Source organism: Plasmodium chabaudi, assembly GCF_900002335.3.
Source record: "Plasmodium chabaudi chabaudi strain AS genome assembly, chromosome: 4".
In the NCBI taxonomy this organism is placed as follows: Eukaryota; Apicomplexa; class Aconoidasida; order Haemosporida; family Plasmodiidae; genus Plasmodium; species Plasmodium chabaudi.
In genome coordinates, this window is record NC_030104.2 from 558 (window position 1) to 26,591 (window position 26,034).

General features: G+C 22.2%; 7 protein-coding genes across 7 annotated transcripts; all 7 read right to left on the reverse strand.

Moving 5' to 3' along the window:
• Window positions 1-411: 411 nt before the first annotated feature.
• Window positions 412-1,588, reverse strand: PCHAS_0400101 (CIR protein; the record flags this gene model as incomplete). Its single annotated transcript, XM_016800006.1, has 3 exons — window positions 412-504; window positions 606-1,436; window positions 1,574-1,588. The coding sequence occupies 3 exons, from the start codon at window positions 1,586-1,588 to the stop codon at window positions 412-414; spliced, it is 939 nt and encodes a 312-aa protein (XP_016652862.1).
• A 2,389-nt stretch (window positions 1,589-3,977) lies between these two features.
• PCHAS_0400111 (CIR protein) lies at window positions 3,978-5,080 on the reverse strand (the record flags this gene model as incomplete). Its single annotated transcript, XM_016799225.1, has 3 exons — window positions 3,978-4,070; window positions 4,157-4,969; window positions 5,066-5,080. 3 exons carry the CDS (start codon window positions 5,078-5,080, stop codon window positions 3,978-3,980), a joined length of 921 nt encoding a protein of 306 aa, XP_016652859.1.
• A 1,958-nt stretch (window positions 5,081-7,038) lies between these two features.
• Window positions 7,039-8,340, reverse strand: PCHAS_0400121 (CIR protein; the record flags this gene model as incomplete). The annotated part of the gene is made up of 3 exons (XM_016799814.2): window positions 7,039-7,119; window positions 7,216-8,187; window positions 8,311-8,340. 3 exons carry the CDS (start codon window positions 8,338-8,340, stop codon window positions 7,039-7,041), a joined length of 1,083 nt encoding a protein of 360 aa, XP_016652860.2.
• Window positions 8,341-11,348: 3,008 nt separating this feature from the next.
• Window positions 11,349-13,448, reverse strand: PCHAS_0400200 (CIR protein; the record flags this gene model as incomplete). The annotated part of the gene is made up of 4 exons (XM_016799930.2): window positions 11,349-11,441; window positions 11,546-12,382; window positions 12,521-13,279; window positions 13,419-13,448. 4 exons carry the CDS (start codon window positions 13,446-13,448, stop codon window positions 11,349-11,351), a joined length of 1,719 nt encoding a protein of 572 aa, XP_016653237.2.
• A 2,312-nt stretch (window positions 13,449-15,760) lies between these two features.
• PCHAS_0400300 (CIR protein) lies at window positions 15,761-16,931 on the reverse strand (the record flags this gene model as incomplete). The annotated part of the gene is made up of 3 exons (XM_016799931.1): window positions 15,761-15,853; window positions 15,939-16,778; window positions 16,917-16,931. 3 exons carry the CDS (start codon window positions 16,929-16,931, stop codon window positions 15,761-15,763), a joined length of 948 nt encoding a protein of 315 aa, XP_016653238.1.
• Window positions 16,932-19,371: 2,440 nt separating this feature from the next.
• Window positions 19,372-20,525, reverse strand: PCHAS_0400400 (CIR protein; the record flags this gene model as incomplete). The annotated part of the gene is made up of 3 exons (XM_016799932.1): window positions 19,372-19,506; window positions 19,611-20,357; window positions 20,493-20,525. 3 exons carry the CDS (start codon window positions 20,523-20,525, stop codon window positions 19,372-19,374), a joined length of 915 nt encoding a protein of 304 aa, XP_016653239.1.
• A 3,305-nt stretch (window positions 20,526-23,830) lies between these two features.
• Window positions 23,831-25,053, reverse strand: PCHAS_0400500 (CIR protein; the record flags this gene model as incomplete). Its single annotated transcript, XM_016799933.1, has 3 exons — window positions 23,831-23,962; window positions 24,068-24,901; window positions 25,039-25,053. The coding sequence occupies 3 exons, from the start codon at window positions 25,051-25,053 to the stop codon at window positions 23,831-23,833; spliced, it is 981 nt and encodes a 326-aa protein (XP_016653240.1).
• Between the last annotated feature and the right edge of the window lie 981 nt (window positions 25,054-26,034).

A 26,034-nucleotide genomic window follows, 5' to 3' on the forward strand; every position in this document is an offset into this window, starting at 1 on the left:
CTATTAGCCGCAAATTAACAATAAAATACAAAAAATAGATAATATAGTTCAGCACATTCCCATTAAGCTATATTAACACGAAGTACAATTATTATAATTTGTCCTATACATATTTAGAACAATTCCTTAAACTAATAAATGTTATAAAATTATACAGAATTAAATACAATTTAATACTTAGCCATAACCCGAATATGGAACAACAAACGCAACATCAACCCTAATTCACAACATAAAAATTATACAAAAAATGTGCAAAATACAATAAATATACATAATAACTTTATATTTTATTGATTATATTATTTAAATATTCTTATAGACCCAAAAATTTGCTTATTTCCAAATATAAACTTTCTTAGCATGTATCAATCATCATTACTATTCCTGAAATAATCACTACTATTCGAATCATACATAACTGGCCATTTTATTCTTTATTTTTTTTATTTTTTCTCTTAAATATTGTCTATGACGCTGTTTATCAAATCCAAATAATGAATACTAATATAAAATGTTAAGAAGCATATGATGTTTGTTAAAGTTTGCATATGTTTAATGAAAATAATTTTTAATATTATATTTATAAATTCCTTATTATTTACCTTATAAGCAATTCCCAAAAAAACTGGTATTGCAGCAAATATCAATAAACCTGGAATTAATTTGTTTGCCATTGGTGATTTTGATGAAATATCTTCAGAATTATGTCCAGATGTATGTCCAGGACTTTCTAAAGAATTTTGTGCAAAACTTTTTTTGGGGCTTATTTGTGGAAGGGATGGAAAATCGCAAGATTCCCCTTTTTTTTTATTACAACAATTTTTAAAATTATCATAATCTTTTGATAATGTTAACAATATTTGACTATATGGACTGTCTTTTATATGGTTAGGATCGTCATTAAGTATTTCAAATTTTTTAACAAATTCACTAGCTTTTTGCGAACATTTTGTACAATTTGACTTGTTTTCATCAATTTCAGTATACATGTTACATAATAATATAAATGCTTCATGTAATTTAGTCATATCTTTAATATCCACATATTTTTTTATTTGTTCTATGTAATTATTATGTTTTCGATTCCAATAACCATATTGTTTAAAATTGTTATAAATATCATTTGTTCCAAATGTTTGATTCGGATGTTGATTAATTTTATAACTTAACCACAAAATAGCATATTGAGCAAGTTTGTCCCTATCTAATTTTTTCTGACTATCATTATTCTTAAGCGTTTCTTGCAAATGTATAAAAGCAGAGATAACTGTTTCGCTATAACCAATACAATACCCATCTTGTCCCTGTTGCCTCATTTTCCCCCCCTTGTTGGTAGGGCAATACGTGTTAAATAACTCATCACGAATAGTTTCTATTCCTTCCGCTTTCACTTCCACTTCAATTAAATCATCAATCCCTTTAATTACATCACACTACGAATATATTTTATGAATTAAAGAGAAAATGTATTAATGCAAATGTTACTAAAATGAAAATTAATATAATTTATATGCGATTCAACATATGAATCATATGTGAAGACCATGTTGTATTTAAAAAAATTATATACCAGGTCCTTATTCATTATAATGAAACTCCGTTATAATTTGGAGATTATGTGGGATTATATTATTTATATATATTGCATAAAATATATGCTGTATTTACTTAAGTTCTGTGTATAGCAATTATCTTTCTTCAAGCATATTACACTTATTTTATGTCAATTAACTAAATTACTTTAATAGATGGCTAGTTAGTACACTTTTGATTAATTATATATATGATGAATTTTATACAAAAAATACGGTTCTTACTAACATATGTTTAGCTTTATTACAAAAATAGATATACTATTATAATGAATTTAAATCATATTTCCTTATATTTTGTTTGAAGATAGAAAAGGAACATATTTATATCTTATGTTTTAATGATTACCCTTCTAAAAATTAAATGCTGTATAAGTCTAAAAAAACAATATTCCATTATTACTATAATCTTAAAATTATATAAATAGTTATTTAATAAGATAAATTACATTTTTATATACTTGTTTCTTATAATATATAATATAGTATTTTTAAATTAAGATGCATTATGCCATTTTCTAATTGCATATACATAAATTTATATTATTTTTATTTAATATAAATTATTCATGATCCATTTTAATATATCCAATAAATTTATTTGTATTCCTATGTACTTCAATTTAAAAATATACCTTATTGGACAATTTTATAATATATTTTGAGCACCTTTTCTATGGTTTATAACAACAATTAGCACTAAACCCGTATTTGTTGAGCTATTTATAATCTTAAATAAGTCTTTAAATCCAGATTATTTTTTAAATAATACATAGCAAACCCTAAATATATAACACATAAATAAGTATTGATGCAATTTTTAAACCATAATATAAAACTATTGTAATTAGGTTGTTATATTGCACTTTAAGAGGAGAAAAGTAAAATGTATTTGCTCTTTTAATATATATATTTATATAAATATTCGATAAATGTTCTCAGGGTTCATTTTTATCTTATATGTTCTATTGTTATAGTTATCAATGTATATGCATTCAAATAATTTATTAAAATTATATGATAAATAATGCTATTTTAAATTAAAAAAAATGATAATTTACAAACACTAATAATATAATACATACTAATATGGAATAAAAAAAAAGACATTTAACATGAATTGAATCTTTAACCCTTTCTCATCGATCCAATTTTTTAGAATATAAAACCGTGTATCCTAAATGGTATCTTTGACAAAATATATAACATTGATACCTTTATAATGCACTATTGGATGCCATTGGTTTAATATTCATTCAATAAAACATAAATTTATATATCTCTGTTAGAAAATACAATTGTATTTTTATATATTTTTTTACTAATTATTTATAGAAAACAATTGTATGCAACATATAACAGGGGTTTATAGGGTCATTTTTTTTAAATATTATTATTAACTTTTTCAATAATAATATATAATTTTTTATTATAATTATATAAATATATTTTTTAACTATACTTGTGAGTTTATTTACCTATAATAATAAATAAATTTACTCATTTATTATTTTTAATACTTATATAGAGTTTTAAAATCAGGTTCATAGAACCTGAACCTCAAAATGAAAGTCATTAATTAAATTTATCATATAAATAATTGTTTTCTTTTATAAACAAAAAAATCAATTAATAAATGGTACATGAATATCCTGCATGCGCTTGTATATATTTAATAATCCCATTTTCTCCTCAACCCAACAACTTTCTTATCTCCATTTATCATACGATTCAAGTGGCATTGGGGAAGGACACCATTTTAAAAGTCCTTTCAGATGAAATAATCATAAATTATTTTCTTGCAAAATCCACTATTATCACCCATATTTCTATATTAAATATTATAATTATTTAAAACGACATATATTCTATAACAAATCGACATTTTGGGATCATCTGTCTATATCGATTCCAACATTTGATCGATTGCCCCATAAACCTTAATATCAAATTAGCAATAAATACAAAAAATACATAGTTTACCACATTTACTATTAAGTTATATTAACATAAAATGCAATTATTATAATTTTTCCTATACTTTTTTTAATAAATTATTTCCTGTGCATCTTTAAAACAATTTCTTAAACTAATAAATATTGCCAAATTATTATAAATTATACAAAATTAAATACAATATAATACTTAACCCTAACCTGCATATGGGTTCCACAAACACAACTTTAACCCTTATTCACAACATAAAAACATACAAAAAATATATAATAAATATACATATATAACTTTATATTTTATTAATTACATTATTTAAATATTCTTATAGACACAAAGATTATGATCAAAAATTATTTATTTCCAAATAGACACTTTATTAACACATCCATCATTATCACTATTCCTGGAATAATCACTCTCTTCGAATCATATATAATTGTTCATTTTCTTCTTTATTTTTTTTACTTTTTCTCTTAAATATTGTCTATGAAGCCCCTTATCAAATCCAAATAACGAATACTAATATAAAAGGTTAAGAAGTATATGATGTTTGTTAAAGTTTGCATATATTTAATGAAATTATTTTTAAATTCCTTATTATTTACCTTATAAGCAACTCCCAAGAGAATCGGTATTGCAACAAATATCGATATAACTGGAATTAATTTGCTTGCTGCCGATGAACTTGATGACGTATCTTCAGAATTTTGTACAAAGGGGTTTGGTTCTATATATGAAAGGGGGGGGATATTGTCACAACCATTGCATTTTTCAGCACAATAACTTTTAAAATTAGTATAATCAGTTGATAAAGTAGACAATATTTGACTATACGGACTGTCTTTAGTATTAATATTATTATTATTAAGAAGGTTTTGATATTTGCTAACAAATTCTTTAGTTTTTGTAAAATGTTTGGTGCAATCTGGTGGGTCACTATTAATATCATTGTACATGCTACATAAAATTTTAAATGCTTCATAAAAAGTAGATATATAATTAACATCCATATTCATAAAATCATTTTTTTTATCTATAAGATTCTTATAACTACTATAATAATCACTAACATCATCTATAGACGTTTCATACCCCTCACCGCTCTCTATATACTTTTCATAAAATTTTTTTAGATTGCTGATTTCTTCATTTGGTTTTCGACTTAATATATAACTTAACCACGCCAAAATATATTGGACATTATTCATATTACTTTTTGCATAACCCGTAAACGATTCAAAATTCCCAAAAATTAAGTTAAGCAAACATAAACACCAAGCGTTAATTTTATCGATATCATTATTGCATGTTTCATTAATACAATAGGTTTGATATGTATCGTCACTTTTAAATTGATAGTTTCCATCATCGTCCAATGTATCTGGAAAATCAGTCCATACAACCTCGAAAAATTTACACTAAAAAAAACAATTAAAGGAATTATTAGAAATGGTGCTATGAAAATAAAGTTTAACAATATCTATATATAATACATTATTAAAAAATTCATATACCATATCTTCATTCATTGTGATGAAATTTTATTTTTGATTTACAAATTGAGTAGAATCATCCTGTTTTATATACACTGCACCAACTGTCTGACGCAAATGTATTAACCATATATATAAAACCTGTCTGTAGTTAAATATATTATAATTTTCCAATAATTAAATTAGTATAGAATAATAAAATAATATTATACATATTTTATGGCAATTATTTAAATTACCTTAAATAGAGGGTTGCTTAATACACTTTTTCCATATACATAATGATGCATTTTATACAACAAATGTTACTCTTACTAACATTTGGTATAACTATATTACGAAAATGGATATAATTTTATAAAGGATTGAAATCATATTTCCTTTTATTGATATTTGAACAAAGAAAGCCTATAGAATCTCCTTTTTTCGTATAACTTTTTCTAAAATTTAAATACCGAAAAAATCGAAGCAATTAAAAAATCCATCATTACTATAATCCTTAAAAACTTGTAAATAATCATTTTTTTAAATATTTTAAATGTTTATATACTTGATTCTCATAATATATAATATAGCTTTTTCAAAAATTCTACCATTTACAAAATACGGTGAATTGTTCCATTTTTAATTGCATATACATAATTTTAGCATTACTTTTATTTAACATAGATAAATTAATAATCCATTTTAATGTGTTCAATAACTTTATTTTTATTTCTATGTACACCAATTTATAAATATACATCATTGAGTTATTTTATAATATATTCTGAGCACCTTTTCTATGGTTTAAAATAACAATTACCCTGAACCCATATTTATTGAGTTATTTATATGCTTAAATAATTCTTAAATACATATTATTTTTAAAATAATACTTAGTAAATATTAAATATATAGAACTAATAAGTATTGATGCAAATTTGAAAGCATAATAAAAGACTGGGTGTAATTGTATTGTTATATTGCACTTTGAGAGGACAAAATAAAATATATTTGCTCTTTTAATGCATAAATTTAAATAACTATTCGCTAATGTTATGTATTGCTCATTTATCTTATATATTCTATTGTTATAGTTATCAATGTATATGATCCAAGTAATTTATTAAAAACCCTAAAATAAAATAATCTATTTTAAATTTAAAAAGTTGCAATTTACTAACAACTGATAATATAACACATCCTAATATGGAATAATAAAAAGATATTTAAAATTAATTTGGTCTTTAACTTTTTTTTTATTTGTTCACCTTTTTATAACATAAAACCGTATATCCTGAATTGTATCCTTAACAATATATGCAACATTGATACATCTCTAATGCACTATTATATTCTGTTGATTTATTATTCAATCAATAAACCAAACCTTTATTCATCTATGTTAGAAAGTATCATTATATTTCTATATAGATTTTTACTAAATATTTATAAAAAAAATTGTATGCACCTATGACAAGAATTTATAGTGCCATTGTTTATATTTTTTTCAAATTTTATTATTAATTTTTTCAATAATAAATCATTTTATAAAAAAAATATTTTTTAATCATTCATTATGTTACCGATCTTTTTATTCTTAGAGTTATATTAATAAATTTAGAATTGAATGAACCATTATAACAACATCATATTTATACATATTATAATTACATACATATATTTTTTAATTATACATATGAGTTTATTTTCCTATAATAATATTAATAAAAAATTTACTTATTTATCATTTTTAATACTTATATTGAGTTATAAATCAGACTTATAGAATCTGACCCCCAGAATAAAGTTATTAACTAAATTTATCATTTTATGGAATTGTCTTTTCTTTTATAAACAAAAAAAAAAAACAAAAAAATAAAATAATAACAGTCATATATTCTTCTTCTATATGTTTACATATACTTAATAATTCCATTTTGTCATCAACACAATTTATAATATACCCATTGGGTATTTTCGATGCATGCATTTTTAACGTCCTTTTGGGTTTATTTTTTATCACTCAAATTTATAATCTTTCTCACGTTTTTTTTACTCTTCATTTTTTTTTTCCACATAAGTGTTAAATACTAACATAAATATCGTAAAAAAATATAATTATTTGTTCTTTTATGCAACCACAAAATATGGTATAATTTATATTTTTTAATTGCCTTGTTATTTACCTTATATGAAATTCCAAAAATAACGGGTATTAAAATAAATGGAACTGCAATGTAGGGTAGTTTATTTCCATTATTTATACTTGTAGGAATTACTGATGGAAGTGTTATAGATTTTGGATCATCCATCTGAACTTCGATTTTAGGAAGCGATTCTTCTCGACTATCACTTAATTCAGTTGATGTTTGATATGATAAAATTGTTTCGGTGGGTGTAACAGTTTCTGAAACATCAATTTTCGAACTTTCAACCTTCAATTCTTGATTTTTTTTTTCACATAATTTCTCACAACTTTTTATTCCTTCTGGCAACGTGAATTCAGGAAGCTGATAATCTGAGTCGAATTCATTTTCTCTTCTAAATTTATCATATGCATCTTTTAAAGTAGACAATACATAACAATATGAATCACACATCTTAGAACTATAGGCTTCCGTAACAAGATTTTGATATAAGTTAGCGCATTTATTAGCATGATTTAAATATGAATCTGGGAATGATCTATCTTGGTCGTATTTAGTGATTAGAGTACACATTTCTTTAAGTAACTCATATAGCTTACCCATATGATAATCACCAAAATTCATCAATTGCTTTTTTTTTTCTATTTTATTGCGAAATTCCTTATACCCAATAGGATTATTTCTTTCAAGAATATCATAAATACCAGTTACACTAACAAGCATGTCAGGATTAATTAGTATATTTTTAGAACTTAACCATAAAATAGCATATTCAACATATTGGTCATTTATATCTTTCAAATTTTCCACATCGTCAAGAGCCTTGAACATCTCTAACAACCATATAAACCCAGCACTAATTCTATCACCATTTGTCACGCATTTCCCCTTTTCTCCTTCTTTCGCGTTAGGGCAATAAGCAGTGTATCCTAATTCATCATCAGGAAAATGTTGTCCTAAAGTTAAAATATCATCGGACAAAACCTTGTTAATTTGATTAATTGCGCCACACTAAGAAAATATTGTCAAAATTAATAAAATATGTATTCATGGAATATTATTGAAATTTAATTTATAAACAGCGTGAAAACAATAAAATAAAAGAAAATTTATTTTATTAAAATTTGTATATACCACTTCTTCAAGCATTATGCTGGATTTCATTTTTAATATGGAGGTAATTTGTCATATACAATTTTTATGTAATAATGTATTGAACCCAAATATGTTATTAATAAATTGAGGTGTCTATATAATTAATATTTGTAGTTAATGTATTATTTTTAGTTTTAATACTTGAATTAACATGGACTAATAATATAATAATAGTATTAAAAATGTATTTGATTTTTATTTATAGCAACAATTAAATTGCCTTAAGTTGTTATTTGTTTAATATTTGTATTATGGCTCTATATAATACATTCTATACATAGTACAGTTTTTTTAAAATAATACCCCAAATGACATAACCCAAAATAGACTAAATTAGTTTTATATAATAATATATTTATATTATAGGTTTACACATGAAAATAAAATTATATTCACTACTTTTTTAATAAATGAGTTTCAAAACTTATGTTACTTTAAATATATAAAGAATAAGAAATATATCATGACTGTAACCCTTAAAAATATATTTGTATCTCGTTATTGGTATGAGTTACTATTCTGCATCACATATTACATATTTTAATATTATTTATAATAAATATACCCCAATTATTTATTAAAGTTATAACGTTTAAAAATAACTCAACATTATTACTTTTTCTAAATAGATAATATATATTTATATTTTAATGAATAATATTCTACTCCATATATTTATCTTTCTAAAATTAAAACACAAAATGTGCAATTTAAGTTAATCAAAATAATTACAAATTAAAATCTCCATGGACCTAAATGAGCTTTTAAATTAGTACATATAAATATATATCATCCTTTTCATTCTTATTAACTATTTAATATATAAATAAATACGAGCTCCAATTTTAAGTTACAAAAACGAATTCAATAAAATTATTTTCCTATTATTTACTTAATTTTGTTACTTTTATTAGTTTAACGATCACTCTCGATTAGATGTAACAATAAACTTTTAGAAGAAATATAAATGATTTACCATTCTAGTGCACATTTATATTTAGAACCTAAACATATTATATACTCCATATTTTATAATAAAACATTTAGCTCAATATAGAAATCTATATTTTTATTCAAATTGTTAATAAAATTAATAGTATATGGCTTGTAGTGTTAATATTACGACATTAAAATTATACTTAAGTATAAATTATAATAATTATTTTTTATACTCCGCATATGTTCAGTTTTAATAATATATATAATTAATATATATCAACGTATTCGAATAAACTGAATTTAATGATTTTTTCGTATTTAATACTTTATTGTTATCATTGTTGCTTCCTGCTATATCACTGTGTAGTACAACGGAATAATTAATATGCTTAATAAAAATACTTTAAATCAATAGGCTATAATTCCATGTTTCATAGTTTTTAAATCAAGTATTTTATAACATATATAATATTTCGTAATAGCAATATATTTTAAATATAAATTTACAAGTTTGTATATATATAATAAATTAATAAAAATGTTATTAGTTCAAACAAAATTAATTATTATGTACCTTTTCGATAAAATTAATATTTAATTATATGATGTTTTCACAATAAAACAATATTTCAATATTAACATTAGTAGAGTATTCTATTATATGTATAGGCATATAATAATAAAGATAATCTATCTATCATATTATTTATAATTATTATAACAAAATATAATATGAAATTGTATTAACTACTTTAAATATAATATATTTATACCCCAAAACTATAAATTAAAAAATGAATAGTGATTAATCTATTATTATACCTTATAATAAATAAATTAAAGCGTATAAAACAACATCTATTAATACTAATTAATTTTAATACAAATGTAAAAAAAATACAAACAGAGAATAATAACTACAATTAAAACCTCAAAAAATATTTATATATAGTGCAACTTTTATGTATACTAAAAACATTAGAAGTACAATAATATTTTATAGACAATGTTATATTGTCGATTCTCGATCGATATCCCATGCATCTATATTTTATTATTATATAATAGTAGTTTGTTTAATTAATGTTAAAGACACATGTGTTAATCTGAATATATATTTTAATGCAGAGGAATATTCAAAATGAATTTTATTATAATTAATATCCAACCTCATATATAATGCTATGATTACATCTCAGTTGGCTTAATATAATTTAAATTAAAGTAATGGTGACACAAATTATAAGTTTCACTAAATAGCATTTCCATCAAATAAAGAAGCATACTACGTTATACATAATTCAATATAGCCGCAGATCAACACGTTTTATATAATAAAAAAATATTATATAACATAATACGGCTTCATATAAATCCAGTATCTATATTAATATATGCAATGTAGACATTTTATTTTAATCATATTAAATCAATATTAACACTCAATTATAATATTATACTTGATGGAAATATTTGCTATGCGATCCCTTTCATATTAATGGGTATGCCCCTTTGAGGGCACATATTTAGACATAATCTCGAGATTAAACATACGGGGATGGTGTATATGTTTAATCAACATTTACAATCCCCAATATTATCAAATTATAAAAAAATAAATTACAATATGCCCTGAGTCCTACCTCAAAACGAAGACTCAGTAAACGAAACAATAAACCATAATGCATAACCTTGACCCATAAAACATAAACACCTCGGTATCAAGAATATTAGAATCGAAAAAAATTTAATTATATATATTTTTTGATTTTGCAACTTTATGTTTCATTATTTTATTTGTATTTTTTTAAATCATTTTTATATAAACAATAAATATTATTAAAAATTATACAAATTAAATGTAATGTAGTACATAACCCTAACCCATAACATAAAAATTATATAAAAATATGTAAAAACAATACAAACATGCAATAATATGCATATTAATTTTATATTTTATTGATTTTATTATTCAATTACTCTTATAGACACAAAAATTATATATTTCCAATAGACATATTCTTAACATATATCAATCATTATTATTCTTCCTGGAATAATCGTTAATCTTCGAATCATATATTAAGTTCCATTTTTTTCTTTATTTTTTTTAATTTTTTTCTTATATATTGTCTTTGGAATAGTTTATCAATTCCAAATAATGAATACTAATATAAAAATGGTAATCGTATATACATTTTTTGATGATCACATATAAGGAATCATGAAAATAAATTTTAAATATTATATTTATAAATTCCTTATTATTTACCTTATAAGCAATCCCCACGAAAAGTGATATTGCAAATATTGATAAAACTGGAATTAATTTGCTTGCTACCGACGAACTTGATGATGTAACCTCAGAACCTTGTAAAGAACTATCTGGATTATCTTGTACATGACTTGGCGTAGAACCTTCTACAGAAATTTGTGATGTTTTTATCTCTGGAAAATTTGGAATATTGGTACATCCATTGCAATTATTATCATAATGATCTTTTAAACAATTATAATCATCTGACAATGTAGATAATATTTTACTATATGACTCATTTTTAGTAATACTAGGATCTTTATTAAGTTTTTCAATTTTTTGAACAAATTCTTCAGCATTTTGCGAACAGTTTGTGCATTTTTTATCGTTTTCATTATGCGCAGTATAAATTTTACATAAAATTCCAAATGCTTCATAAATATTATATATTTTTTCACTATCAATATTCATCGAATATATCTTATTATCTAAATGATCCTTATAATCTACATGTTCCTTGTTGTCTTTAATATATTTTGTATAAAAATCTTTTAATGTGGTGGTTTCTTCATTTGAAATTTGATTTAGTTTATAATTTAACCATAAAATAGCATATTCAGCATATTTTTCATTTTCATTATCAGAACATTGACCTACACAAAGATTCTCGAACGTTATTAACAACCATATAAACCCAGCACTCATTTTTTCGTTATTTGCCTCACAATTTACATTTTGCCCCTCTATCTTTGTAGGGCAATAATCAGTGAATGCATAGTCAATAGAACAACTACCTCCTGTGGATTTCATACCTATTTGTAAACAATCGTCAACCTTTTTAAATGCTTCACACTGCGAATATATTTTACAAAATAAAGAGAAAAAATGTATCAATGTAAGTGTTACTAAAATGAAAAATAATATAATTTATGGCCGATATAACATATAAAACACATGCGAAGATAATATTTTATTTAAAAAATTGTATACCACATCCTCAATACTATAAGATGACTGTCCCATAATTTGTCCAGAACATTTTCCAGAATTTTGTGCAGAACTTTTTTTAAGTTCTATTTGTGGAAGAGATGGAAAACTGCAAGAAGAATTTTTATCATAAAATATATTTTTTAAATTGTTATAATCATTTGATAATGTAGATAACAATTTATTATATGAACTGTTTTCTATGTTATTAGGATCATTATTGAGATTGTTAAATTGATCAGCAAATTGTTTAGCATAATTCGAATATTTAGCGCAATCCGAAGAATCATTATGATATCCATAATACAAATAAAATAATATACTAAATGGACGATTAAATTTAGATATTTCGTTAATATTCATATTCGTCAAATCTTTATTTGCATCTATAATTTCCTTATAAGTCAGACCATCATCACCATTTATATTCTTATTATAACACTCATTATTTACTATATATTTAGTATAAAATTCGTTTAAATTGGTAAAATTATTATTTGGCTTTATGTTTAGATTATAATTTAACCATAAAATAGCGTATTCAGCAATTTTATCATCTTTTAATTTATAGGTTTCCTTTAACGTTTTTAGCAAATAAATAACACTACAATTAGTCATTTCAAGATAATCATTACATTTATCTTTTCCTGGGGTATTACTGTAATAACAATAATCGTGGATTGATGTGGATTTTGGATTAACTTTTAATTTACCATCATTATCCTCCCAAAAATAGTTATTGATCGTATGTATTTCATAATACTACAAATATATTTTATGAATTAAAAAAAAAACGTATTAATATAAATGATAATCAAATGAAAGTTAATATAATTTATGGGGGATACAACATATAAAACACATGCGAAGAGAATATTTTATTTAAAAAATTGTATACCACTTTCTCAATATCATAACTTGACTCTGCCATAATTTGGGGATTATGAGGGATAATAATATTTATATATATTATGTAAATATTTGTTGTATCTATTTAAGCTCATTGCATACCAATTATATTTCGTTAAACATGCTATACTTATTTTATGACAATTATCTAAATTACCTTAAATGGAGAGTTGCTTAATATATTTTTAACATATGTATATATGATCCATTTACACAAAAATGCTATTATTACTATAATCTTTAATAATATAAAAATAGTTATTTAATACGATATATTACAGTTTTATATAGTTGTTTCTTATAATATAGGTTTTTCTAAAGTTATAGTATTTTTAAATTAACTTGTGTTACTTACATATATTTGAAAATTACGTAAAATTATATTATTTTTATTTAATATAGATAAATTGATAATCCATTTTAATGTGTTCAATAACTTTATTATTATTCCTACGTACATCAATTTAGAAATATATCTTATTGGGTTATTTTATAATATATTTTGAGCATCTTTTATTCGGTTTAAAACAATAATTAGCACTGTACCTGTGCTTATTGATCTATTTATAAGCTTAAATATGTTTTTAAATCAGATTATTTTTAAAATAATACTTAGTAAATATTAAACATATAACACAAATAAGTATTGGTGTAAATTTTAAAGTATAACATGAAATATGTGCAATTAGATTGTTATATTACACTTTAAGAGGAGAAAAATAAAATATCTTGCTCTTTTAATATATAAATTAATATAAATATTCTATATTGTTCATTTTTATTTTATATAATATATTACTATACCTATCAATGAATATGGATTCAAATAATTTATTAAAATTATGTGATAACGTAATGCTATTTCAGATTAAAAAATGATGATTCATTAAACACTAATCATATATGCATACTAATGTGGAATAATAATAAGACATTTAACATAAATTAGGTCTTTACAATTTTTTCTATTTACCCAGGTTTTTATAATATAAAACCTCATATCCCAAATTGTATCTTTAATAAAATATAAGCATTGGTACCTTTATAATGCACTATTGTATATCATTGATTTATCATTCATTCAATAAAACAAATATTTATATATCTTTGTTAGAAAATACCATTATATTTTTATATGAATTTTTACTGAATATTTATAGAAAGCAATTGTATGCAACATATGACAGGGTTTATAGGGGAATTTTTAAAAAAAATTTTATTCATTTTTACAATAATATATGATTTTATAAAAAATATTTTTTAATCATTCATTATGTTAATAATGTTTTATTCTTAGAATTATATAAATAAATTTATAATTGAAAATTAAGTGAACCATTCCAACAGCATCCTCATTATATATACAGTAATACTTGATCATTTAATATTATAATTATATAAACATATTTTTTAGTTATACATATGAGTTTGTTTACCTATAATAATAGTAATAAACGAATTTACATATTTATCATTTTTAATACTTATATTGAGCTTTAAATTAAAATTTATGGAATTTGAACCCCACAATACAGTTATTAATTCGATTTATCATATAAATAATCGTCTTTTCTTTTATAAACAAAAAAAAAAATCAACAAAACAAATAAATTAATAAATGATACAGGATTATCCTGTATATGTTTGTATATATTTAATAATCCGATTTGTTCATCAACTTAACAACTTATTTCGCATCCCCATTACTTTCTTCATTTATCATCGGGTTCAAGATGCGCTGAGGGAGGATATTGTTTTAAATGCCCTTTCAGCTGAAATTATAATAAATTACTTACTTGTAATTCTCATTCTACCTCAGTTTCTCATATTAAATGTTGTAATTATTTAAAACGACGTCTGTTCTATAACCAAATCGACACTTTGGAATCATCAGTCTATATCGATTCCGACATTTTATCGATTTTCCTATATCCATTGAACCTAAATTAACAATAAAATACAAAAAATAAATAATTCATCATATTTACCATTAAGTTATATTAACACGAAATGCAATTATTATAATTTGTCCTATACATATTTAAAACAATTCCTTAAACTAATGAATATTATCAAATTTAAATACAATATAACGCTTAGCCTTAACCCAAATATGAGCTCCACAAACACAACTTTAACCCTTATTCACAACATAAAAGCATACAAAAAATATATAATAAATATGCATATATAACTTTATGTTTTATTGATTATGCTATTTAAATATTCTTATAGGACCCATAATTATGGTCAAAAGTACCTTATTTCCAATAGACCCTTTCTTAACACATATCAATCATTATTACTATTCCTAGATAATCGTTACTATTCGAATCATATATAATGATTCATTTTCTTCTTTATTTTTTTTACTTTGTCTCTTAAATATTGTCTATGAAGTCGTTTATCGAATCCAAATAACGAATACTAATATAAATGTTAAGAAGCATATGGTGTTTGTTAAAGTTTGCATATATTTAATGAAATTATTTTTAAATTCCTTATTATTTACCTTATAAGCAATTCCCAATAAAATTGGTATTGAGCATATTAATAATGCTGGAATTAATTTGCTTGCTATCGACGAGCTTGATGATGCATCTTCAGAAATATCTACTAAAATTTCTGCATTATCTTGTCCAGAAAATTGTGCTGTTTTTATATCTGGAAGTGATGGAATATTGCTACATTTACTGCATTTTTCAGCACGATAACTTTTAAAACTATTATAATCATTAAATAAATTAGACAATATTTGGCTATATGAAATGTTTCTAGTAATATCAGAATCATTATTAAGTTCATTATATTTATTAACAAATTCTTTAGCATCTTTCGAGCATTTTTCACAATTTGGGTTGTCATCACTAAGTTCATTATACATGCTACATAATAATTTAAGTGCATCATAAAATTGGGATATATCATTAATATTCATATTCATAAGATTTTGTTTTTTATTTATAATATCCTTATAAGTCTTATTATCACCGGATTTAGTTATTTTTTCACTATAATTCGCATTTTTTTCTATATGTTTAGTATAGAAATCGTTTAATGACTTGATTATAGTTTGTGTGTTTTCATTTATTTTATAACTTAACCATAAAATAGCGTATTCGGCAAGTTTATCATTTTTTAAATCGTCCTTGTAATCATAACTAGTTTCTAGCCATTTTAGAAAAAATAAAACAGCAGAGCTAATCATTTCATCATAACTATGACATTCATTCTTTTTTGGGGTACTCTTGAAAGGGCAATAAGCATTGACTAAATTATAATATTGAATAACTTCTACTACGCCTTTCTGTTCCACCCAAATAAATTTATCTATAATACTAATTGTTCCACACTACGAAGATATTTTACGAATTAAAGAAAAAAACGTATTAAACTAAATGCTACTAAAATGAAAATTAATATAATTTATAGGCGATCCAGCATATGAATCACATTCGAAGAGAATATTTTGTTTAAAAAAAATATATACCACTTCCTTAATCATTATAATGAAATCCTGTTATAATTTGGAGATTATGTTGGGTGATAATATATATGTTGTATTTACTTAAGCTCTTTACATAGAAACTATCTTTCGTTAAACATATTATACTTATTTTATGGCAATTATCTAAATTACCTTAAATAGAGGGTTGTTTAATATATTTTTTCCATATGTATATATGATGCATTTTATACAAAAAATACTATTATTACTATAATCATTAAAAGTATATAAATAGTCATTTTTTAAAATATATTAAATGCTTATCTACTTGTTTCTTATAATATACAATATAGTTTTTTCTAAAATTATAACATTTACAAAATGTGTTGAATTGTTCCATTTTTAATTGCATATACATAATTTTAATATTACTTTTGTTTAATATTGATAAATTTATAATCCATTTTAATGTGTTCAATAACTTTATTTTTATTCCTATATACTTCAATTTATAAATATATTTTGTTGGGTTATTTTATAATATATTTTGAGCATCTTTTCTACAGTTTAAACAACAATTAGCACTGAACCCATGCTTATTGAGTTATTTATAAACTTAAATAAGTTTTTAAATGCATATTTTTTTTAAAATAATACTTAATATATATTAAGCATATAACACATAAATAAGTATTGATGCAATTTTTAAAGTATAATAGAGAATTATGTGCAATTAGATTGTTATATTATCCTTGGAAAGGGGAGATAAGGTATATTTGCTCTTTTAATATATAAATATTTGCTAAATGATTTTTATTGCTCGTTATATCTCATATATTATATTGTTATAGTTATCAATGTATATGCATTCGAGTGATTTATTAAGTATACTATATTTTGTCAATTCTATGATAAAACAATACCATTTTAGTTTTAAAAAATGATGATTCATTAAATAATTGTAATATAATGCAAGCGAATGTGGACTAATAAAAAGACATTTAACATTAATTGAATCTTTAGCCCTTTCTTCAGTATCCAGCTTTTTAGAATATTAAATCACATATCCCAAATTATGTCTTTAGCAAAATATATAACGTTAACAGCTTTATAATGCACCAATATATTTCACTGATTTATTATTCATTCAATAACCATATATTTATATATCTATGTTTGAAAATACCATTATATTTTTATACTGAATTTTTATAGAAACAATTGTATATAGCATATAATATATATTTAGTGGGGTATTGTTTATATTTTTTTAATTTTTATTATGAATTTTTTCAATATAATTGGTTTTATAAAATATATATTTTTTAGTCATTCATTTTGTTAGTAATGTTTTATTTTTAAAATTATATAAGTAAATTTAAAATTAAGTGAACCATTCCAACAACATCATATTTATACATATTATAATATATAATTTCGTATTATAATTATATAAATATATTTTTTAATTATACTTATGAGTTTATTTACATATAATAATAGCAATAAATAAATTCACTTATTTATCATTTTTAATACTTATATTGAATTTTAAAATCGGGTTCATGGAATTTGAACCTCAAAATAAAAGTTATTAATTAAATTTATCATTTCAAAAAATCGGCTTTTCTTTTATAAAACAAAAAAAATAAAAATAAATAAATTAATAAATGGAACAAAATTATCCTGAATGTTTTTGTATATGCATAATAGTCCTATTTTCCCCTCAAATCAACTTCTTTATTATCCCCATTATTTTCTTCATTTATTGCACAGTTCAGGAGGTACTAAGGAAGAAAATTGTTTTAAATTCCACTTTGGCTTAAACAATAGTAAATTATTTTCTTATATTTCCCTTCCTTCTCCACCATTTTCTCATATTAAATATTATAATTATTTAAATCAACGTTGTCTTATAGAACCCAATCGACACTTTGGAATCATCTGCCTATATCGATTCCGATATTTGATCAATTGCCCCATAAAACGATTAATCCAATTTTAACAATAAAATACAAAAAATGCATAGTATATTTCACATAATTATCATTAACTTATATTAACACGAAATGAAAATCATATAATTTATCAAGTATGCTACTTTATTCGGTCCTTTTCATAGTGATCTTCATCCCCATTTATTTTCTTACATATTTAGACTTATTATAAATGCTAAAAGCTACAAAATATTTTATACATATTTTTAATAATTTATTTCCTATATATATTTAAAACAATTATTTAAACTAATATATTATCAAATTATACAGAATTAAACATAATTTAACACTTAACTATAACCCGAGTATGGGTTCCACAAACACAACTTTAGCCCTGATTCACAACATAAAAACATACAAAAAATATATAATAAATATACATATATAACTTTATGTTTTATTGATTACATTATTTAAATATTCTTATAAATCCCAAGATTATGTTCCAAATTATGGTCAAAATTTGATTATTTCCAAATAGTCAGCCTTAACATATATCAATAATTATTACTATTCCTGGAATAATCACTCTCGTCGAATAATATATAATTATACTCTTTACTCTTTATTTTTTTTCGTTTTTCTCTTAAATATTGTTTTTGAGATCGTTTACCAAATCCAAATAATGAATGCTAATATAAAAATGGTAATCGTATATACATTTTTTGATAATCCCATATAAAGAATTACAAAAATAAATTTTAAAGATTATATTTTTAAATTCCTTTTTATTTACCTTATAAGCAAATCCCAAGAAAATAGGTATTGCAACAAATATAAATGTAATTGGAATTAACGTAACTTTTATTGAAAAACTTCGTGGATAAACTGGGAGGGATGGAAAATTGGTACATTTTTTTTGTAAATTGTTATAATCATCTGATAATGTATACAATATTTGACTAAATGGACTGTTTTCTTTATTATTAGAATCGTTATTGAGGTCTTTAATTTTATCAACAAACTTTTTGGCATCATTCAAATTTTTTTCGCAATCCGTATGTTTATCACTAATTTTATAATACAAATAATATAATATATTAAATGGGGCTTCAAGTTTAAATATTTCACTAATATTCATATCCATCAAATCTTTTTTTTTATCTATAATTGCCTTATAAGTCAGACCATCACCACCATTTATATTCTTATTATAATACTCATTTCTTTCTATATAACTATTATAAAAATCACTTAATTTTTTGATCATATTATTTTCCTTTATTTTTAGTTTATAACTTAACCATAAAATAGCGTATTCGGCAAGTTTATCATCGTCTAAATTACACTTCTTCTTTAAATTTTCTAGCAAATAAATAACACCAGAACTAGTCATTTCATAATAACCACTACAACATTTATCTTTTTCTTGTCTATCGTCGTAATCACAATAATTGTGGATTGCTTGATTATTTACTTTAGTTTTTGATCCATCATCTTCATCCACATAAAAATAGCCATCGATCGTAGCAAATTCTTTATACTACAAATATATTTTATGAATTAAACAAAAAACGTATTAATATAAATATTAATCAAATGAAAATCAATATAATTTATGGACGATACAACATATAAAACACATGCGAAGATAATATTTTATTTAAAAATTGTATACCACATCCTCAATATTATAACTTGGGTTTGGCATAATTTGGAGATTATGAGGGATAATAATATTTATATATATTACGTAAATATTTGTTGTATCTATTTAAGCTCTTTACATAGTAATTATATTTCGTTAAACATGTTATACTTATTTATGCCAATTATCTAAATAACCTTAAATGGATAGTTGCTTAATATACTTTTACCATATGTATATATGATACATTTATACAAAAAATGCTATTATTACTATAATCCTTAAAAATACATAAATAGTTATTTAATAAGATATATTACATTTTTATATACTTGTTTCTTATATATAGTATAGATTTTTCTAAGATTATAGTATTTTTAAATTAAGTTACATACTCAATTTTCTATTCAAATTAGATAAATTTATATTATTTGTTTAATATAGATAAACTCATAACCAATTTTAATAAATCCAATAACTTTATTTTTATTCCTATATACTCAATTTAAAAATATATCTTATTTGGTAATTTTATAATATATTTTACGCACCTTTTATACTATTTAAAACGAAAATTAGCACTAAACCCGTATTTGTTGAGCTATTTATAATCTTAATTAATTCTTTGAATGCATATTGTTTTTAAAATAATACTTAGCAAATATTAGTTTATAACACATAAATAACTATTGATGCAAGTTTAAAATATAATTGAAAACTAGGTGTAATTAGGCTGTTATATCACCCTTTGTTAGGGGAGAGATAAAAGATATATTTGCTCTTTTAATATATAAATATTAGCTAAATGCTTTGAATTTTCATTCTTATCTTATGTATTCTAATTTTCTAATTGTCAATGTATATATATTCAGATAATTTATTAAAAATTTTATATTTTATTAATTATATGATAAAATATTGCTATTTTAGATTAAAAAGTGATGAATTACAAACACTAATAATATAATGCAATATAATGTGCAATAATAAAAAGGAATTGATAAAATTGAATCTTTAACTGTTTCCCATCAATCAAGTTTTTTAGAATATAAAACCTCATATCCCAATTGGTATCTTTAACAAAATATATAACATTGATGCCTTTATAATGCACTGTTATATCCATTGATTTATCATTCATTCAATAAAAAATATATTTATATATCTCTGTTAAAAAATACATTATATTTTTATATGATTTTTTACTGAATATGCATAAAAAACATTCTATATCGAAATCCATGAAGAGATATAAAGGGGCACTTTTTATATTTTTTTAAAAACTTTATTATGAAATATTTCAATATTATTGATAGAATATATTACTAGCTTATATGTATAAACATGTAATAATAATGCTATTCTATCTATAATATTATTTTTAATTACTAGAAAATTATTAGAACAAAATATGATATGAAAATTTATTAATATATTTATATTTTATCTTTTAACCATTTTAAAATATAATTTATTTATACCTCAAAATTATAAACTTAAAATATTGTATATATAGTTCAATTTTTATTGTGTTATTAAAAATGTTAGATGCATAATATGCCTTTTATAGATAACGCGGTATTGTCGAACCCCGATCGATTGTTTATGAATCTATATTTTATTATTATATATTAGTAGTTTGTTTAATTAATGTTACAAACACACATATTAATCTGAATATATATTGTAATATAGAGTAATATTCAAAATGTTTTTTATTATAATTTATAGATGTCTGTTCAGTTTTGTTGTTACAGTTTTGCTTGGGAACTTTATAATTGAAATTAAAATAAATATGATACAAATAATAAATTTTGCTAATATGTTTCATCAAATAAAGAAACATAATGTGCTATTCATGATTCAATATCGCCCCTGATTAACAAGACTTATATAATAAATAATAAGGATTCTTATATATCGTTATCCAAAAATTAACAATAAAATGTAACATGTGAAGTTATAGTATTGCCAAATTTAATATATACGAACGAATTAGATATAGTATTATGGCTTATGAAAATATGTTCAGTACACCCTTTCATATTAATGGCCATTCCCCTTTGGGGGGTGCATATTTAGGAATAATCTCAAGATTAAACATACGAGATGGAGCATATATTTAATCACCATTTATAGAACAACAATATTATAAATTACAAATATATTATTTCGTAATAACAATATATTTAAATTCCAAAATTGAGAATTTGCATATGTAATATCCTAATATATATTATTAGTTAAAAAAATTTTATTATTATGTGCTTTTTCGATAAAATTAATATTATATTTAATTATATGAAATTTTTATAATAAAAAATATTTTAATATTAGTTATAATTATTAGAACAAAATATGATATGAAAATTTATTAATATACTTATATTTTATCTTTTAACCATTTTAAAATTGAATTTATTTATGCCTCAAAACTATAAAATTTAAAATATTGTATATATTGTTCAATTTTTATTGTGTTATTAAAAATGGTAGATGCATAAAACATCTTTTATAGGTAATGTTGTATTGTCGAATCTCGATCGATATTTCATGCATCTATATTTTATGAATATTTATTATATTTTGTAATATATTTAATTAATCTTTAAACACACGTATTAATATTAATATGTATATTCAAAATGAATTTTATTATAATCTAAAGCTATACATATATTATACTTTATGGAAATATATGCTATGTGACCCCTTTCATATTAATGGATACGGTCATTTGGGGCTGCATATTTGGATTTCATTTTGGGATTAAACATACAGAGATGGTACATATATTTAATCAACATTTATAGACAAATAAATATGATCAAACTATAAACAATTTAATAAAAATATAATCATAACCCAAAACATATATCCCATATACAGAACTCTGACCCAACTGCGAGTTTCACAAATTGCACCTTTAAACCTGAACCCTTACTTTATAATAATGATAATATATTTTTTTTACATCCTCAAAGTTTTAAAAAGTTAATATAATAAAAAAAATTATATAAATATATATTTAATTACAATTACATTTTTATGTAAATGAGCATGCTTTCTTTTCTATTTATAAACATGGGGAAGAGCAAATACATACTGATATTATTACTATTATTACATAATAAATGCATTAAGAGCCTTTCTTCTACAACCATACAGTCCGATTTTCCTAAATTGTTTCCTATTATATTTTGTAATAAGTCTAACCGAATAATGAAAAACCAAAACCCTAAAGCTTGATAAATTTCTTAATGCTGTATCTCGCTTTTCGCCTTAATAAAAAAATAAGTGGTACAGGATTATCCTGTATATGTTTGTATATATTTAATAATCCCATTTTTCATCGACGCAATTTATAATTATTCCGATTGGTTCTTTTCGATGAATGCATTTTTAACGCACTTTTTGGTTTTATTTTCATCACACAAATTTATAATCGCTTTCATCTTTTTTTTTGCATTCGACTTTTTTCGCCGACTATGTGTTAAATACTAACATAAAAATAAAAATATATAATTATTTGTCTTTTTATGCACTCAAAAAATATGTTGTAATGTATATTTTTTTAATTTATATTTTTGAATTGTAATATTTACCTTATATGAAAATCCTAAAATAATGGGTATTAAAATAAGTGGAACTGCAATGTAGGGTAGTTTATTTGCGTTATTTATACTTGTTGGGGTTACTGATGGAACGGATAAACTAACTTCGGTGAGCGTACTAGTTTTTAATTCTTCATTTTTCAGTTTCTCAACTTTCCATTGTTGTTTACCATTACATAAACTCTCACAACTTTCTACCCCTACTGGTAGCGTCAATTCTGGAATTTCTTTTGTCTTATATTTTTCTCTAATTTTATCATAATCTTTTTTTAAATTTGACAATAAATTACAATATGGATTACAAATCTCTTCCCAGGGCGCACTCAAAATACATGCACGATAAAATTCATTGCATTTTTTAGCAGATTTTATGCATTCTTCGGTCTTTGAAGGGCCACTACAGTTAGTAATTGTTTCACATATTCCTTTAAGGAATTTATAAAATTTCTTCAAATATAAAAAATGAAATTTCATTATATCTTCGTTTTTATTTGTATACTGACGGTATTCACTAATCCAGCCATTTTCTGTAAGGACGTTATAAATATTGTTTATTTCAGCTTCCATCTCCGCAGTTCCCCTAATTTTAGAATTAAACCATAAAATAGCGTATTGAGAAAGTTTATCATTTTTAAAATTATCATCGTAATCATCAACATTCTTAAAAAGTTCTATCAATGACATAAAAGCAGATCCAAGAAGTTTTTCATTAGTATCACAAATTTTATTAGGACAATATGCTCCATATATTTCTTCGTCAAACTTATAATTTTGAGATGCTGAGTCCAAAACGACGTTTTTATCGATTTCATTAATTGCATCACACTACGAATATATTTTACGAATTAAACAAAATAATGTATTAATGTAAATGGTACTAAAATAAAAATGAATATAATTTATAGACGATCCAGCATATGAATGAATGTGAAAAGAATATTTTATTTAAAAATTTTATATACCACTCCCTTAGACATTATAATAGAATTTAATTATAAATATTACGCCTAAATAAATATGTGTTACTTGCACATATGTATAATATATATATGATTAAGCATATATTTACTCTTTATAACAATTTAATTAATGTAAAATAATAATAAATCTGATTAAAATGGAATATTAAATTTCTTTATGTCTATTTAGCTAAATTCCCATAATATATAATATGTTCAAACATTCTAATCATATAATAGAATAAATAAACAAATATGTAATATTTTTGTCAATATTCATAATATTCCTATTACATAAATTTATAACCTTGTAATAGTTTAAATAAAGTATATTTCCTAATTATTATATATTTTCACATGGAGGATAAAAATGTATTTTTTCGTTTTTATAATAAATTAATTTAAAAAAATTGTATTAGTATAAATATTTAAAGAACCAAAAATAAATTGCTACCCGAATTGTTCAAAACGCGTTTGTGTCTCATCATTAGACACCCTTAATGCACTTATATAAGTTACTATTCCTCGTGGCATATTGATCTTTAATATTATTTCCAATAAATGAAAAGGCATTTTTTTGTTTAAATTATAATATTTAATAAATAAATGAATAAATAATTCAATATTATTTTTTCTAATTAAATGATATATTGGGTGCATTTATATTTAATCAATATATATATTATAAGCTCATTTTAGAATAAACAATAACCTTGTTTATTTCCTAGCATTTCCTTATATATAAATAGAATTAATCAATATTTTTGAGTGCATATATTATTTAATTTTAAAATTAAAAAACATAATATGCAAATTAGATTAATCGACCTATTACAATTAAAATGAATCATGAATATAAATTAGTTTTGGGGTAATTGTTAGTATATATAAAATGTATATTATATTTTCATCCTTATGATCTATTTAATATATAAATGATCAAGAAATATATTTAAACATTAAAGAAATAAATATAGTTGTTTTGTATAATTTAATTAA